Source organism: Schistocerca piceifrons, chromosome 4 (genome assembly GCF_021461385.2).
Source record: "Schistocerca piceifrons isolate TAMUIC-IGC-003096 chromosome 4, iqSchPice1.1, whole genome shotgun sequence".
NCBI lineage: Eukaryota > Metazoa > Arthropoda > Insecta > Orthoptera > Acrididae > Schistocerca > Schistocerca piceifrons.
In genome coordinates this window covers 526,309,455-526,327,348 of record NC_060141.1, presented here as the reverse complement: position 1 = coordinate 526,327,348, position 17,894 = coordinate 526,309,455, and the positions used below count along the sequence as shown (strand labels likewise).

The 17,894-nt window shown below is 43.3% G+C and overlaps 1 protein-coding gene across 1 annotated transcript in view; it reads right to left on the bottom strand.

Annotated features, from left to right (window-relative positions):
- LOC124795104 overlaps positions 1 to 17,894 on the bottom strand; it is a 600,254-nt gene that overhangs the window by 110,787 nt on the left and 471,573 nt on the right. Inside the window, exons 3-4 of the mRNA XM_047258952.1 lie at positions 11,813 to 12,067; positions 7,624 to 7,932 (exon numbers count right to left, since the gene is read on the bottom strand). Coding sequence (XP_047114908.1) covers positions 7,624 to 7,932; positions 11,813 to 12,067 — 564 coding nt within the window. The remainder of the gene's footprint in view (positions 1 to 7,623; positions 7,933 to 11,812; positions 12,068 to 17,894) is intronic.

Sequence of the window (17,894 nt, the reverse complement as noted above, 5' to 3'; positions counted from 1 at the left end):
CTGGGGGCGCTAATTTTTTTTCTTAATTTATCAACGAAGAGACTGATTTTTCCTCGAGGGGACCATTTTTCCCCAAAAAACCACCCCCCATTACGTGCATAAGGAAGGGTGTAAGAACAAATAGACACAAATATATGTGCTTCTAGAGTATGAGATACAACTGCAATAGGAAGTATCCGAGAGTGGGGCAGCATCTATAATAGGAAGTATCCCAGAGTGTGGATGCATGCATCCTAACCTTTAATGACAAGTTGCGTCGTATTGCACGAGATGACACTTGCCATGTTGAATGATATCATGTCATGTGTTACGTATTACGACATGACATTATGTATCATGTTGCTTTATTTGACACGATGCATTATATTATGTGACATGGGTACCAATACTAATAAGTAAAACAGAGCAAATATGTAAAGATGGTTTGATTTTAATGCTCTTGAAGCTACCTGTAAGTCGAAAAACTAGTTCACTTGTTTTACATCTCTAACTCTGCACATGACATATTTGCCTTTTTTGTGCCACGATAGGAGCATTTATCTTTCTGGTTCCCAACTTTTACTGTAATGCAATTTATTAATTACGTGTATTTGTTTATCTTCTCATAAAATTTGAATCTATTCACACAAGTTTGAAATGAAGAAGGGGGGAGCGGGTAAAAAAAGAAAGGTCTCACAAGAAACGTGTTTTGTCCACGTAAAATCCGAATGAAGGTAGATTCTCGAAAGCGAGTTTTCAATTTTATCGTATCTATGCAGTTTTTTTTATTTCATTCACTTTAAGCCGTGTCGGCGCTTTCGGTTCACGTAACAATGAATTTTACTTGCTACATTTAGCTCGAATTTAATCCATCGTATCTCGACAGTGGATAATGTTTATCGGATAAAAAAAATTAGTTTTCACTTTATCAACTTACCTACGTTCGTCCAAAATTTTAACTCTTTCGTACATGTTTAAAGCATATGAGTGGTGCGCTTCAAAAACCTCCGAGAAGGACGTGTGCTATATTTAACTCAACTTTAAACCATCGTATCTCGACAACGGATAAAGATTATTGGATAAAAAGAAACTTTATTTTGACTTTATCCATTTAACTACCTTAGTCCAAAGTTTGAAGCGACTCGTACAAGTTTAATGTGTTAAAGTGTCGTGCTTAAAAATTCTCCCAGGAAAACGTGTATTTTTACTAGCTGCATGTAGCTCGAATTTAAACCATGTTACCTCGGCAACGGATAAAGATTATGTGGACACAAAGAATTTCCTGTTCAGTTTAGTCATTTATCTACCTTCGTGCGAAGTCTGAACCGATTGGCCCAAGTTTAAAATACAGAAGTGACGTGTTTCAAAAACCTTCCAGAAAAACGTGGTTTTAATACGGTTTTACGCATAAAGTCCGAACGTGCACCATACAAATGGTGCCATTAGCTGAGAATTAATTTCAGTCCAATTAAAATCTTATGCAAAAGGAATTAATCGATTCGCAAAATTTTGTCTAGGTGACAGTTACGGTTCACCGTTCAAACCACGCTTATTGCACTGTAACATAGCTACAGTACGACAGATGTTCGAATGGCTATACAAATGGCCGCTGATCGGGGTAAACCAAAAAACTTCTACCCTATGTTCGTAGTTCAAATAGGAACCGAGCACCAGGACACCTTCTCTTCCTGCGCTCCACCAACACCGAACCGTGATTTTGTGCGCGGCGTCTTCAGACGTATTTGTTACAGCGCTTCCAGAAAATTTCGTATGAGACTAATAGTTACTGTCTCGAGTGCGACAGATCGATTGTGATCATTTTTGCAGGTTATCGCGGTGCAGTGTCCTCCTAGGTGGCGCGGCGGCGGCACTACTAAGACATTATGAGTCCGCGTCGGCGGCGCCTAGTCGGAGACTCAGCTGGCAGTCAGTCAGATACCTAAGTCCCAGTGACTTTAAGACTGATATTCTGTGTCAGCGTGCGCTTAGCACTGGCACAGTGACGACTCTGGTTTGAGGCGCCCACGTTCAGAGGGTTAATCAGTTGTAAATAGGGTACAGACTCGCGTCTCCAGCATTATTTGATGATTTATCTGAGGTGACGGAGGTCTCGTGGACCGAAGCAAGCTCAAGTCAGTGCGGAGTGTACCCGGTTCTGCGTGCAGTGATTCGACGCCATGAACAATCTTCATCATGTTGGTCGTTTATGAATGGTACAGATTTTGGAACTAGTTAATGATGTTGGAGAAATCACTCGGCTACATTCATAAAGGTGAGCATCCCATATGTTCGATGCATCGACATAGAGTATAACTGAGCGTTAAATCTTTAGCCGTATCAGAGTCTACTAAATAAAATTGTTTTATGGTTTTTTAAAGGTTGTTTTTTTAAACTATAAGTCATATTATCATGATTTCTTCGCAAGTGGTTATAAGCAATTACAATTCTATGTAAACAGTGTATAACGCAGTAACTAGCCTTTACGTCACGTGTTGCGTTGGCTGCTGTGCTGACGAAAGAAGAAAAGATTTATAAAACAGTTATGTACGCTAAACAATGTGCATTAGCTGATCAGTAAAAGCTCTACTAGTCTTGTTGTAAATGCACACAACGTCTGTGCTACAGAACTTTAATGGTTCTTATACTTTTATGTTTTAAAATATTGGTTTAAAGGCTTATGGTCAGTCTCAGAGGAGAGATATTAAAGTGAAATAATTTTTCTGCTTGGGTAATCACTCCGTTTGCAGCTGGTTAATTTAGTGTCAGTATTGTTTGTGCCCTGTGTTCACTGCATTAACAAGTTGCGTCTTGTGATTATTTTACTGTACAAACTTTTCTCTATTCTCGTTGTATTATCGAAACGTATCTAACCATTTAAACAGTTTGCCCATGAGCCGAGGCGAAGACTGAACTGCCTTAAGAACTGATATGATGAAAGTTTTATAGTTGATGAATTCATGTGCAAGAATTCAAATTAAAGTCTTTCCTGCTATGCTTAATGTTTTCGAGGTGGATTGCTCAAGTTGGACCAACATGAATAAATGATTAAAAATTTAACTATCTTTGTTATTGCTTGTTAAGTTTGCTGCAGTAAAAATTGAAGTAAAGGTTTGTGAATTTTTTTTTAAATTAAATTGTCTTGTGACCTGGTACCTTCGATCCACCGAAATTATTGGTAGCAGTTTTGGAAGACCACGTTCATTTATTTAGTGCTGCTAAGAAACTAAACCTGGTTTCTATGCAGGTTGTATAACATGTAACGTAATTGTACGAATATTATACGCATTCATTCATGCATCTATATTCGGTGCTGAAAAAATCTGCTACAGCTAGAATAATCTATCCTGAGAACCCACCACCTAAGTATTTAAAACTAAATAGCAGGATTACGCCACTTTGCATAGATGTACCATTTTATAAATAAATTACTACTTGATATCGCTGGGGCAGCTGGTGCTGCGGCACTCACAATTGTACATAACCATTCAAGAAAAACAAGGTACATACAGTATAGCTATACACTATACTACAACAACAATCAGACTAATAATGAATTACTCTGTCCAGTGTTAAGTTACAGAGAGCACTGGAAGTCTTTTTGATACCAAATTGTTTTCTTTCTGTGAGCTTCATGTGAGTATCGTGTTGTGAGAAAATTTTCTGGTACTGCCTAGGTGGCTCTACTGTCTGCAACCTCAGAATGGTGGTGTGCCAGCATCCAACGCCTCATCCTGACTGGACTCATCAGGAGCCGTTCCCGTGAAATGTCATGTAAGAGCACAGCAGAGGAAAGTTTATTCTCCAACCGCCCCCCCCCCCCCCCCCCCCAAGCCCCCCACACCCCTATCCCTAACTCCGCCGATCAGTACAAAAAAAATGCCTCCCATTAATCTTTTGTTACTGATCTTCTGTAGACTCTTCAGTTCTCGTATTGTTAGAAAGGCAGATATTCATCTTGTCATTATCTCCTAGTGATGTTTCTCCATCTTCGTAGTCGTTAGAATTTGCCTGTCTGTATTTCGTAATGACCTGTTTTCACTGCTACTTACTTCACTTTCTTCCTCGAATATACTTGTACTTCGATAATCATGTAACTTAACTTCGGATAGTTATTCATTAGAGTATCAAGCAGCTATCATTTTTCTTCATTATAGACTATGCTATATACATATCTGACCTTTTATCCACTACCTGTGTAAATTCAATATACTGTCATATTAAAAATAGTTGCCCTGGTGTGCCTATCAATCCACAGTTGCACATATGGGTCCTAATACTGTTAATTCCACATAAATACATAGGACAACTGCCACGTCCTGTCAAAAAAATTGTCATCCATTTGGAAGGTTTCATGGGGGAGGGGGGGGGGGGGGGTTTACTACATGGGACAAACTACAGGAGACGACTTATTAAAGGATAATGAGCAAAAAAAGATCACATGGACATATGGCAGGAAATGTTTTTCAAGTGAGATAAAAGATCTCTTTGACAGTGTCGATCCAATGATAGAAATTACACGTGAGAATTCACCATGCAAGTGGGACTGTCCTGCCTATGCGAGTATTTTACCTCCACATTCAAGAGGGAAGTGACATGGAGCGCCACCATGTAGTGGTCACATTACTGTTCATACCACTAAAGGCACGTCTTCCAACAGGGAAGGCAGGGTTACCCGCAGAAAGTGCAGATATGCGTCGCCTATGGGGCGTTATAAAAGCATGATTGGTCGCACGACGCAGTCGCCAATAAACCCCACCTACACACTGAGGCTGAACCGGCACTGACGTGAATTCTTCGTGAAGGTTGGCGATACCGCCTGTCGTAAAGGTAGCCTCATCTGTGAATAGGATGAGGGACAGGAATACCAGCAGAGTTGTGGCGTTTGTGACGAGCCAGTGAAGAGAAATCTGTATGTAATAAGGTCTGCAAGTTTTGTAAGCGATACGGAGAGCGGTAGTTTTGTAGAACGTTCCATACGTTCGTCTGGCTTATCCCATGCTGGTGGGCCAGCTGCCTGGAGCTGACACCGTAGTCATTGTAAACGATCTTCTTGGAGTGCACTTCTATCATACTCCCATCTCACCAGTTTTGCTACATATCCTCTCAGGGGTACGTTTGTGCGGTTTGACATTTTTAACAAGTGACGCGGTATTAACGTACGAGAGTTGTCCGTAAAGTAAGGTCTCCAACCAGCCCCCTTCGGAACGGAGCTTAAATCTGACAACAGCGCCGTGTTCCTTACTTCCTGCACCACTATTCTTGTCAATCCCCACGTCTCTGCGGCGCTTTTTCTTGGCATAGCACCCGGTAGCGATGGAAGGGAAAATCGACGCTCCCGCGAAGTGTGGATTGCGTTCTGTCATTAGATTTCTGTGGCTTAAGAGGTATACCCCTATTGAAATCCGTCGCCAGTTGACCGATATGTATGGAGACAAGTGTATGGGCGTAAAACATGTGCGTAATTGGTGGAGATAGTTCGCAGGTGGCCGTACAAACGTGCACGACGAGGCCGGCCGCGGGTGTCCATCAGTTTCGTACGAGACAGTGACGAAACTCGAAGAAGTTTTGCTTGCGGATCGGCGTGTGAGAGAGATTGCCGAACTGATAAGGGACGTCTCTAAGATTACCGTGGACAAGCTTTCGATGGACATTTTGAAGGATGACTAGGTGTAGGCCATGTGTGTGCCGCGGATACTCACTGATGAACACAAAAAGAAGCACATCCAAAGTGCCCGCAAGTTTCTGCTCTATTATCGGGAAAAGGGTGAGGAATTTCTGGATTCATTTGTTACCGGGGACGAGACTGGGTCCACTACTTCACGCCAGAGACTACAAATGTCAAGAGCTTAAAGCAAACGCCGTCAGCGTGGGAGGTGATGCCTTCGGTATTCTGGGATAGGAAAGGCGTTCTGCTGATCGACTACGTGGAAGAAGTACAACAATCAACGCGGCAAGGTACTGCGAGACACTAACAAAGCTACACCGGCTATACAGAACAGCCGGCTGGTGTGGCCCATTGGTTCTAGGAGCTTCAGTCTAGGACCTCGCAACCACTGCGGTCGCAGGTTCGAATCCTGCCACGAGCATGGATGTGTGTGACGTTCTTAGGTTAGTTTAAGTAGTTCTAAGTTCTAGGGGACTGATGACCTCAGATGTTAAGTGCCATAGTGCTCAGAGCCATTTGAACCATTTATAGAGAACAACAGGAGGAGTTGGCTGACAAAGGGAGTTAGTCTGTAGCATGACAACGCTCACCCTCACGACGCCAGACTCACAACAGATCTCATCGCCAAATTCGGGTGCGAAATCATGGATCATCCCCTATATCGCCCTGATTTGGTTACCAATGACTACTGTCTGTTCCCTAACTTGAAAAAGTACTTGGGGGAATCAAATTCTCAAGCGACAAAGAGCTGAAGGCAGCTATCTGTTCCTTCCTGCGCGAGACTGAGGGAGAATGGTACGAATGATATGAAAATGTTTCCGGATCGTCTCCAAAAATGCATCGATCATGACGGGGACTACGTTGAAAAATAGCTAAGAGTCGAAGCTTTCAGTAATAGAACCCAGCACGTTGTCCTCGATGGTGAGTGTTCGTCGGAGGTGAGGGTATCATCTGGAGTGGCCCAGGGAAGTGTGGTAGGTCCGCTGTTGTTTTCTATCTACATAAATGATCTTTTGGATAGGATGGATAGCAATGTGCGGCAGTTTGCTGATGATGCTGTGCTGTACGGGAAGGTGTCGTCATTGAGAGACTGTAGAAGGATACAAGATGACTTGGACAGGATTTGTGACTGGTGTAAAGAATGGCAGCTAACTCTAAATATAGATAAATGTAAATTAATGCAGATGAATAGGAAAAAGAATCCCGTAATGTTTGAATACTCCATTAGTAGTGTAGCGCTTTACACAGTCACGTCGATCAAATATTTGGGCGTAACACTGCAGAGCGATATGAAGTGGGACAAGCATGTAATGGCAGTTGTGGGGAAGGCGGATAGTCGTCTTCGGTTCATTGGTAGAATTTTGGGAATACTACCTATTATTGAGTACTGCTCGAGCGTTTGGGATCCCTATCAGGTTGGATTGAGGGAGGACATAGAAGCAATTCAGAGACGGGCTGCTAGATTTGCTACTGGTGGGTTTGATAATCACGCGAGTGTTACGGAAATGCTTTAGGAACTCGGGTGGGAGTCTCTAGAGGAAAGGAGGCGTTCTTTTCGTGAATCGCTACTGAGGAAATTTAGAGAACCAGCATTTGAGGCTGTCTGCAGTACAATTTTACTGCCACCAACTTATATTTCGCTGAAAGACCACAAAGATAAGATAAGAGAGATTAGGGCTCGTACATAGGCATATAGGCAGTCATTTTTCCCTCGTTCTGTTTGGGAGTGGAACAGGGAGAGAAGATGCTAGTTGCGGTACGAGGTACCCTCCGCCACGCACTGTATGGTGGATTGCGGAGTATGTTTGTAGACGTAGATGTAGATGAATCTGTAATTGGTTATACAATAAAATGATGTTTACTGCGTGAAAAAGCATTGGAGACCTTAATTTACGGACAATCCTCTTAGTTGAAGTCCTGAGTGGGAGTGCGGGAAATGGATCACGCGAGGGAATGTTGGGCGAGTTGGACGGCCGTACCTGATCGAGGCCGGCGATGATGCGGTTGGCCTTGGAGCGGAGGTCCGCGTGCGCGTCGGCTAGCGTGCGCTGCTGCCTCTGCGCGGCGCCCAGCGCGTCGTCCGTGCGCGAGAGCAGCGTCTCCAGCGAGCCGCGCGACGCCGACACGGCGTCCCACACGTCGTCCACCTTGTGCGCCACGCCCACCAGCGGCCGCACCAGCCGCTCCAGGTTGCCGCCGCCGCCGCCTCCCGTGGTGGCGTTGCAGGAGCCCGGCGCGGCGGTCGGCTGCAGCACGGCGCTGTGCAGCTCGGAGGCCAGCGACAGCACCTGCACACCACACACACACCTCTCACAAATATGAAAGCATATCAGAAATAGTATACACCGAGGCAAAGAAATCGCAACACCAAAAAATTATTAATTCGAGCAATGAAATTTCGGGAATACATTCGTCTGGGTGACATATTAAGTGATTAACATAGCAAGATCACAGGTTAATGTAAGCGTGAGACAAGCCATTGCAGATGTGAAATGCTGACACATTAGTAACCGTCAGAATGTTGAATGCAAGCATGCAAACGTGCATGTACTGTGTTGTCATTTTGTGGTATGGAGTTCCACGCCTGTTACACTTCGTAGGTCAATACAGGGACTGTCGGTGTTGTTTGTGGATGACGCAGGTGTTGTCGTCCGACGATGTCCCATATGCGTTCGATTGTAAACAGATCTGGTGACCGAACATGCCAAGGCAACATGCCGACAGTCTATGAAGCATATTGGGTTACAACAACAGTATGTGGGCGACCGTTATCCTGTTGGAAAACACCCTCTGGAAAGCTGTTCATTCGTGGAAGCACAACAGATCGACTCACCTGACTGACGTACAAATTTGCAGTCTCGGTGTATATATGTCGTGTGACTGGGGCCTCCCGTCGGGTAGACCATTCGCCAGGTGCAAATCTTTCGATTTGACGACCCTTCGGCTATTTGCGCGTCGATGGGGATGAAATGATAATGATTAGGACAACACAACACTAAGTCCCTGAGCGGAGAAAATCTCCGACTCAAGCGGGAATCGAACCCGGGCCCTTAGGATTGACATTCTGTCGCGCAGACCACTTTTTTTTTTTGTTTTTTTTTTCGTTCTATCTGCTCGGGGCAGACGTCGGAAGACACCCGTTTCAGTTCGTCGTTGCTCCATTAACTCAGTTCTTTCATTACAGAGGGCAGCTAACCCTCTGACCGAACACGCTGAGTTACCGTGCCGGCTTCAGCTACTGGGTGCGAATCGCAGTCACGGTGCGTGGGACAAATACGAGAGTGCTCCTGCTATCAAACGAATTCGCATGCCAGACCATAGCTCCAGGTGTAAAACAGTTGCACCCAAAAACCGCCGGACCATAATTTACGAGAACTGCGTGATCTGTGTGCAAACACTTAATGCTACATACCTCCCGAAACATACGAAGAACTTGTCGGATCCGTCGCTTGCAGAATCGTTCCTGTATAGCGATCCAAAGGTGTACCAACGCGTGGAATTACAACTAAGTTATATCTATAAGCGAAGGGAAATATATAAGAAAAGATTAACTATTGAACACAGATTTAGAAACTACGGCAATGGTGCTAAGATTCTGTTACGAGTTGGGATAGGACTGCAAACACTTCAAGTCCTGAAAAATCATTACCTCCATCGTATCTCAGAACTTTGCGGCTGAAAATAATTAAAGACTGCTGCAACTTTAAACAATGTAAACACTGAAATCTGCAATGATTTTGAAGAAAAAACATAAAATAAAAATAATCATTGAGCAGACCTCGGACGTGCAGTGGGTTGGCTTTTTGACAGAGTATTCGTCAATGTATCTTGACTTCATCAACGACAATCCTTTATACCATGAATGTTGCTGTTTAGAAAGCTAAACAAACATTAACAAGAGTGGCTTTGAAATGCGATATCAAGATGAAGGACAAGGTGAGAAAAACATAAATCTTGAAAACTCTAATATTAAGTAATAGTAAAGCTCACTACTTCGAAACAATTTTGCTTTACATTCAGATGAAACTAATGAGAAAATGTTTAGTGTAATACAAAAGAATGTCCAGTAACATTGAACTAGATTTATCTCTTTTTCATAAATTTGTTCGTGTTTACAGCTTAAAGGATTACTCCTGGACTCCTAGATTGTCGTTTAGAAAGTTACGGGACAACGTATGGAAAATAAGTCTGAAAAACAGGTGAGGATTTCATACCAAAGTAAATATCAAAAAATAACCATTCTATGAGCAGTCATAGTATTAGAAAACAATGAATATACTTTCCACAGATGATGACATAAAGAGACCTATGCGATGACTGACTGAGGACGTTGCAAGGATGGTGACGTGGTTTTTCCTTTTTTTGTTGTTGTTGTTGTTGAGTCATCAGTCTTCTGACTGGCTTGATGTTGCCTACCACGAATTCCTCTCCTGTGCTAACATCCTCTTCTCAAATTAGCATTTGCACCCTACGTCCTCAATTACTTGTTGGATGTTTTCCAATCTCTGTCTTCCTGTTTTTGCCTCTACAGTTCCCTCTAGTATCATGGAAGTCATTCCCTGATGTATTAACACGTCCTATCATGTCCCTTCTTCTTCTGAGTGTTTTTCATAAATTCCTTATCCTATCAGTACACCTAATTTTCAACTTTTTCTGTAGCACCACATCTCAAATGCTTCGATTCTCTGCTGTCCCGATTTTCCCGCTGTCCGTGGTTCACTACAATGCTGTGGTCCAAACGCAAATCCTCAGCAGTTTCTTCCTCATATTAAGGACTATGTTTGATACAAGTAAACTTCTCTTGGTCAAAAAAATGGCTCTGAGCACTATGGGACTCAACTGCTGAGGTCATTAGTCCCCTAGAACTTAGAACTAGTTAAACCTAACTAACCTAAGGACATCACAAACATCCATGCCCGAGGCAGGATTCGAACCTGCGACCGTAGCGGTCTTGCGGTTCCAGACTGCAGCGCCTTTAACCGCACGGCCACTTCGGCCGGCTCTCTTGGTCAGGAATGCTCTAGTTACCTGTCTTGGTCTGCTTTTTATGACCTGCTTGCTTCGGCCGTCATGGATTATTTTTCTTCCGAGGTGGCAGAATTCCTTTACTTCGTGATCACCAATGTTGATTTCTCGCTATTCTCATTTCTGCTCCTTCACATTACTTTTTCCGATTTACTCTCAATCCATATTCTGTACTCATTAGATCAATCTTTTCAACAAACCCTGTAAGTCTTCACTTTTACTGAGGATAGTAATGTCATCAACGAATCTTATTATTGATATTCTTTCACCTTGAATTTTAATTCCACTCTTGAACTTTTCTTTTGTTTCCATCATTGTTTCTTCGACGTATAGAATGAATAGTAGGGCGAAAGACTAGATCCATGTTTTCACCCATTTTTAAACTGAGCACTTCGTTCTTGTTCTTTTATTTTTTATTGTTCCCTCTTTGTTCTTGTCTTCCCCTGTAGCTCACTCCTATTTTTCTCGAAATTTCTGACGTCTCTCAGCATTTTACGTTGTTGAACACTTTTTATGGGTCGACATATCCCATGAATTTGTCTTCATTTTTCTTCAGTCTTGCTTCCATTATCAAGCGCGACGTCATAACTGCCTCTCCAGTGTCTTTACCATTCCCAGAGCAAGTTTAACAACCGGAGAAAAAGACTGTCGCTCTTGAAAACCGCCAACCGTATTTTCTTTGGTGTCATTAAGTTTTCGATTTCGTTTCCTGCTAATATGTACGTGAAATCAGCGGATCATTGGATGATTCACATGATGCCCAGTGCCATCGAACAATATAGGTTTACTTCTCATTACAAAGAAACTATTTAGTGTGTAATTATGTCATCTTTAGCCATTTCATAACAGTCTGGTAACGATATTTAGTTCGACACGAAGAACAACTGGCGTTTTCAGGAGCTACTGAGTATGATTTGTACTGACTTCAGCTACATATCAGACAAATAAAACTAAAAGCAAATCTACGTTTTCTAAGAAAATGCTGCGTAATTCTAGACATCCCATATTACAAGAGTTGATGGTAAGGAGAGTGCGTTCAGTAAGCATGCAGTGATGTGAAATGGTTGCATCTAAGCGTGCCATGAGACTGGTGTGTGGTGTGCATGCTTTTGTGGTGCAGGGCTGGGTGCAGAGCGGGCCCACCTTGCCGAGGTTCTCAGAGACGAGGTTGATGTGGAACTGCAGCTTGCGGTCGACGGTGTTGGTGGCGGCGCGGAGGCCCTCCAGTTCGCGAGAGACGCGCGTCACCACCTCGGCGGTGACCACCTTGGCGACGTCGCCCAGGCTCATGCTGATGGGCTTCTTCTCGCTGGCCTCAGCGTTGATGTCGTCGGCGGGCAGCAGGTTAGAATCCAGTTGTGACTTCAGGCCAGACAGCTTCAAGTCGATGTCGCTCACCTGCCGGGACAGACGACCATCATGCACGGCCCTCAACAGTGGTACAGTGCTCCTCGTGTCACGAAGCCTGAGCAGTAGACCTCACTACATTGGGTGATTCAAAAATGTTTTTACAAACTTTGAGGACAGGCTCATTAGACCGAAACGAGAAAAAATTTAATGCAGTGTCTGCAGAATAAAACAATGGAAAATACTGCATGCACCTGAAGAGAGACAACCCAACTTATATCATCTGGAACTGGGGCAGATGATAGAAATTGGTGAAATAGAAACACCGACGGTCGTTTCGTGAGTATAGTGAAATAATTCATTGTCAACAACTGACCATTTGTGCTTGACCAGGACTCGAATCTGAATTTCCTGCTCATGTAAGCAGTCTGGCTTTGACTACCCGAGCACGCTTCAAGTCTGGCCCAAATTCTCTACCTGTCGCACACTGCCTCTGTTGCGCCCCCCGTGTCCACCATCTTCAATGCTCACTGCTCACAGCAGTGATACCCAGAAGAGGCTGAACCTAGGGTGCATCAACACTGGGCTGGCCGTGAAGCATGCTCGGATAGCCAAAGTATTAAGGTGACGTGTCGCATGAAGTGGGAAATCTGGGTTCGCAAAAAACTTTCACCCATTGCCACTGAATTATTTCAATGCCCGATTATAAAGGTTCTAATGAATCAGCTCCTGGTCGTAAGCCAGAACAATTTGTACTAAGGCAAAGGTAGCTGTTAAATAAAAGAGGGACCTTGTGGTTAGATTTAGATGTTAACCAGTTCAATTCTTTGATTGTAAATGCATTTCTCAGCCATCAATTATAATCTGAACAGCCTGTTGTAATAAGCTGCTCATTGCTATGTTTGAAAGAACGGGTCATTATTGGTCTATTTAGCTGGATCTTGTGGTTTCGCGAGTGAGTTCTCTTGTAATAAGTGTTCACAAGTAATGTTTTAAGACGATCCTTCAGAGCGGTCTTAATAACTGACTGTCAGTTTTACTTTGAAAATATTAACAGCCAACTGTCACCAGAGCTTTAGTCAAAATAAAATTGTCAGAAGGGACGGGTTGGGACCCAGTCGCACCTTGGTTGCCGACTGAAATTAAGAGGTTGGTTGGTTCGAAGTAAGCCTTAACATTGTCATATTGTTTCCTAATCTGTTTAACCTTTAAGCACAGGTGCGCATCTTAACACCGAACCTTTCGACATACAGCTTTCAAATTAAAAGTTACATCTGTTTTGAGTAATTGAATCACTCTTGTCATCAATGGTGGTTATGTAGTTTTCATGTGTTGAAGAAGGGCATTTAATAAGATACGCTGTGTCCAGCGAGGTAGTAAACACCATTGTTTCACCCGATAATGGGCGGGCTGCAGGTCCGGCCATCTTGTAATCATTGCCATTTTGTTTGCTGTTTTGCAATACAGCACTTCAGATTTCTTTTGTAAAAGCTTATTCAACTTAAGGTTTAAGGTCAAAAGAATTTTGCAAATTTGTTCATTTGTTAAAGAAAATTTTATCGTTTCATATTGTTAAATAAACAGGTTGTGTGAAAAGAAACTTATATTGGTGGGTCCTCCCTTCCACGTTTTCCTTAATTCCAATAAGTACCAAGTATCAACCCTCATGTGGGTGACGTCGATATTTCTCTTTTAACACGTATATACAGGGTGAGTCACCTAACGTTACCGCCGGATATATTTCGTAAACCACATCAAATATTGACGAACCGATTCCACAGACCGAACGTGAGGAGAGGGGCTGTGTAATTGTTTAATACAAACCATACAAAAATGCACGGAAGTATGTTTTTTAACACAAACCTACGTTTTTTTAAATGGAACCACGTTAGTTTTGTTAGCACATCTGAATATATAAACAAATACGTAATCAGTGCCGTTTGTTGCATTGTAAAATGTTAATTACATCCGGAGATATTGTAACCTAAAGTTGACGCTTGAAACCTCCGACGTTCAGTTGCGTGTTTTAACAAACACGGGCCACGGTCGGCGAGCAGCACCTGCAGGGACATGTTTACGATGACGACCGTGTTTACGAGTGTGGCTGTAGTGCACTGTTGTGGTTTGGTCTAGCTGTCGCAGTGTCCGCATGTAGCGCTTGCTGCTATTGTTATTCTGCATTCGTCTCCGCACGCAGACCAACTGTAGTACACCGTGTTACCAGACGTCTGTGATAGTGTAGTGTTGTAGGAACTGTGACCATGGCGTGTTTGAACTCTGAAAAGGTGGAGATGATACTCATTTATGGCGAGTGTCGACGAAATGCAGCTAAAGCCTGCAGGGTGTATGCAGAACGATACCTGGACAGAGAGCATCCAACGTGCCGCACATTGCAAAACATCTACCGCCAACTGTATGCAACAGGTATGGTCGTAGCACGCAAACGTGTCCGTAACAGGCCCGTCACGGGAGAAGCGGGTGCAGTTGGGGTGTTAGCTGCTGTTGCCATGAACCCACACATGAGTACACGGGACATTGCGAGAGCCGGTGGACTGAGTCAAAGTAGTGTCATGCGCATTCTGCATCGTCACTGCTTTCACCCGTTTCATGTGTCGCTACATCAGCAATTACATGGTGATGACTTTAATCATCGAGTGCAATTCTGTCAATGGGCATTAACAGAGAATGCGTTGCAGTTCTACCTGTTTACCGATGTAGCTGGTTTCACAAACCACGGGGCAGTGAATCTACGGAATATGCATTGTCCGTGGACAATCCTCGCTGGCTCAGACAGGTAGAGCGACAGCGACCGTGGACTGTAAATGTATGGTGCGGAATCATTGGCGACCACCTCATTGGTCCTCACTTCATTGCAGGGGCCCAAACAGCTGCAACATACATCGCGTTTCTACTGAATGATCTGCCAACGTTGCTCTAAAATGTCCCACTGGAAACGCGTCGACGTATGTGGTATCAGCATGATGGTGCACCTGCACATTCCGCAATTAACACTAGGCTGACCCTTGAAAGGATGTTCGACGGGCGTTTCATAGGACGTGGAGGACGCATAAATTGGCCAGCCCGTTCTCCTGATCTTACACCTCTGGACTTCTTTCTGTGGGGTACGTTAAAGGAGAATGTGAACCGTGATGTGCCTACAACCCCAGAGGATATGAAACAACGTATTGTGGCAGCCTGCGGCGACATTACACCAGATGTACTGCGGCGTGTACGACATTCATTACGCCAGAGATTGCAATTGTGTGCAGCAAATGATGGCCACCACATTGAACATCTGTTGGCCTGACATGTCGGGACACACCCTATTCCACTCCGTAACTGAAAACGGAAACCACGTGTGTACGTGTACCTCACCCCTCATCGTAATGTACACGTGCGTCAGTGAAAAAGACCAATAAAAAGGTGTTAGCATGTAGACGTAATGTGCTGTTCCAGTCTCTTCTGTACCTAAGGTCCATCACCGTTCCCTTTGGATCCCTACGTAATTCGGTGCTCTCCGATACACACGATCGAACAGCGAAGGAGTGATACTCAAGCGTAAACTTTAGGTTACAATATCTTCGGATGTAATTAACATTTTACAATGCAACAAACAGCACTGATTACGTATTTGTTTATATGTTCAGATGCGCTAACAAAACTAACGGGGTTCCATTTAAAAAAACGTAGGTTTGTGTTAAAAAACATACTTCCGTGCATTTTTTTGTGGTTTGTATTAACCAATTACACTAGCCCCTCTCCTCACGTTCGGTCTGTGGAATCGATTCGTCAGTATTTGACGTGGTTTACGAAATATATCCAGCGGTAATGTTAGGTGACTCACCCTGTATACAGCTAGGGAATCATTAATGTGTGGCGTCTCTCCTTTCCGACATATCATCAATTCAGAAACTCATAACAAATGTTCAAAATATCCTCCTCTTGATCCCATATCTGCACACACTCGTCCAAACATGGACTGTTACATCCTTTCAAGTACTCCCTGAAGGTGTCGAATGGTTGCACATGCTTCCATGACACATTGATGAAAAGTTTCTGCATCTCGTTTGTCTGCTGCAGATACCAATCGTTTGACGTGCCCTCAGGGATAAAAATCCAAATGACAGACATCGGGTCTTTCGAATACAGTCTCTGCATACAGAACCTGTAGGACTTGCTGGGAGAACATACGAACCAGCCATACTATTGGCACCAATTCAAATCCAGACATTCTGATGTCCAGCCTGAACTGTAGGGCGACGATTTAGATCAGTCCATCAATGCTGACTGTGTCTTTTATGCGTTTCTTTAATAGCTGCACTATAATTTTCCAGAACTATTCCAACAAAATTAAGTGTTCCATTCGCCTTCTCTGCTACTGGTTTCATGTATTCATATTTTTGTATCCCCACTTGGCACATGTATGTCAGACGAGGAGTGATTTATGCTCTACAGTCGGAATGATCTGCGACTCCACCGTAAGTGGTGTGCGTGTCGAATGCATTGGTCAGTGTTTCTGGAGTCGCAGCTTTCCTGGTTCGGGTACACGGACGCTAAAGTCAGTCATGTGCAAGTGTGGTACTCCGCTCTCACCCCGAGCGTTTTTCGTGGACGCCATCATCTCGTTGGGCGAGACATAAAAAGTTTAATTTCATTTCAGTTCGAAGTTATACTGGAGTATTTAAAAATATCATAGGCTTAAGAAATTCACAACTTTACACGAATTACGTCATTTATATTTTCTGAAACAATTCTAAAACACAACACTGTCAACGATCCATCAGAAATAAACCAACTTATAAAATACAACAATATATACATACCAGTAAATGTAGAACTATTACATTCCTAAAACTTCTTCAACCTCTAATCGAGGGATTAAATAGAATCATCTTGAAATGTGCCCCTAGGGCAAGGTATTCCACATTACAAGTGTCCGAGTCCACTGTTCAACTGTACTGATTACTGAATCTTCAGGTCTGCTCTTTGACAATGTTCGCGTAACCGGCGACAGCAGAAGATCTTGAAGAAGCTCTCAGCAGAGGGTCTAAACGTCAATTGCGTGCGATTAGACTGAAGAGGAACAGGACCTGGCCTAAAGACCTAGAAGATTTTATCTTCAACATTACACTGTTAAAACAAAGTAGAAGAGACATATTGTAAGAAAGGTGCACTTTAGAGCTATATAACTTCCATCATGTAGCGGACGTTCTTGACAGCATCCTGACGTTTATCAAGTATGATGTTCGATAACGTAAATTCCATTGACGTTTCCAGCGTCACAAATTTCCTCAGTCATCACAACAGCCACGATGAGAATGCCTATTCATTGTATGACGGCGCGTCACTGTTGATGTTAACCAGAAAGAAGAGTGCAGCAAACACTGTTTAATAGCGGCAACATAAAATGCGCTGTGTACCAATTGTCCAAGGTTGTACCACTATCGAATATGATGCTCTACAGTCCGTCATTTCCATGCCGATTAGATAGTTCTGACTGCTGTTTCACATTTTGTTGTCGACAGGCACATTTAGAACAATTCAACTTTCTTCGGCCTGCATCTCCCGAGCGTAAGTGCTCTAATTTCGCCGTAGAAGGCCAACAATTTCTCCTCATCAACATACAGCAACTTCATCAAATGACAGATGTGTCCAAGGCACCGTATAACTAAACAGACAAATAACCGGACAACTAAACAGAAGGTAAGGGTTCTGGTTTGAATCCCTGTCCCACACGCAGTATTAATCAGAAAAAGTGTTTAAAAGCAGTTGCATGGTGAAAGATTCACTCCGGAAACAATAGGCTGTGGCTGAGGCGTTCCTTCGAAATATCCTTAATTACTGGAGTAATAGTCCTGGAAGATATGGCTCAAATGGC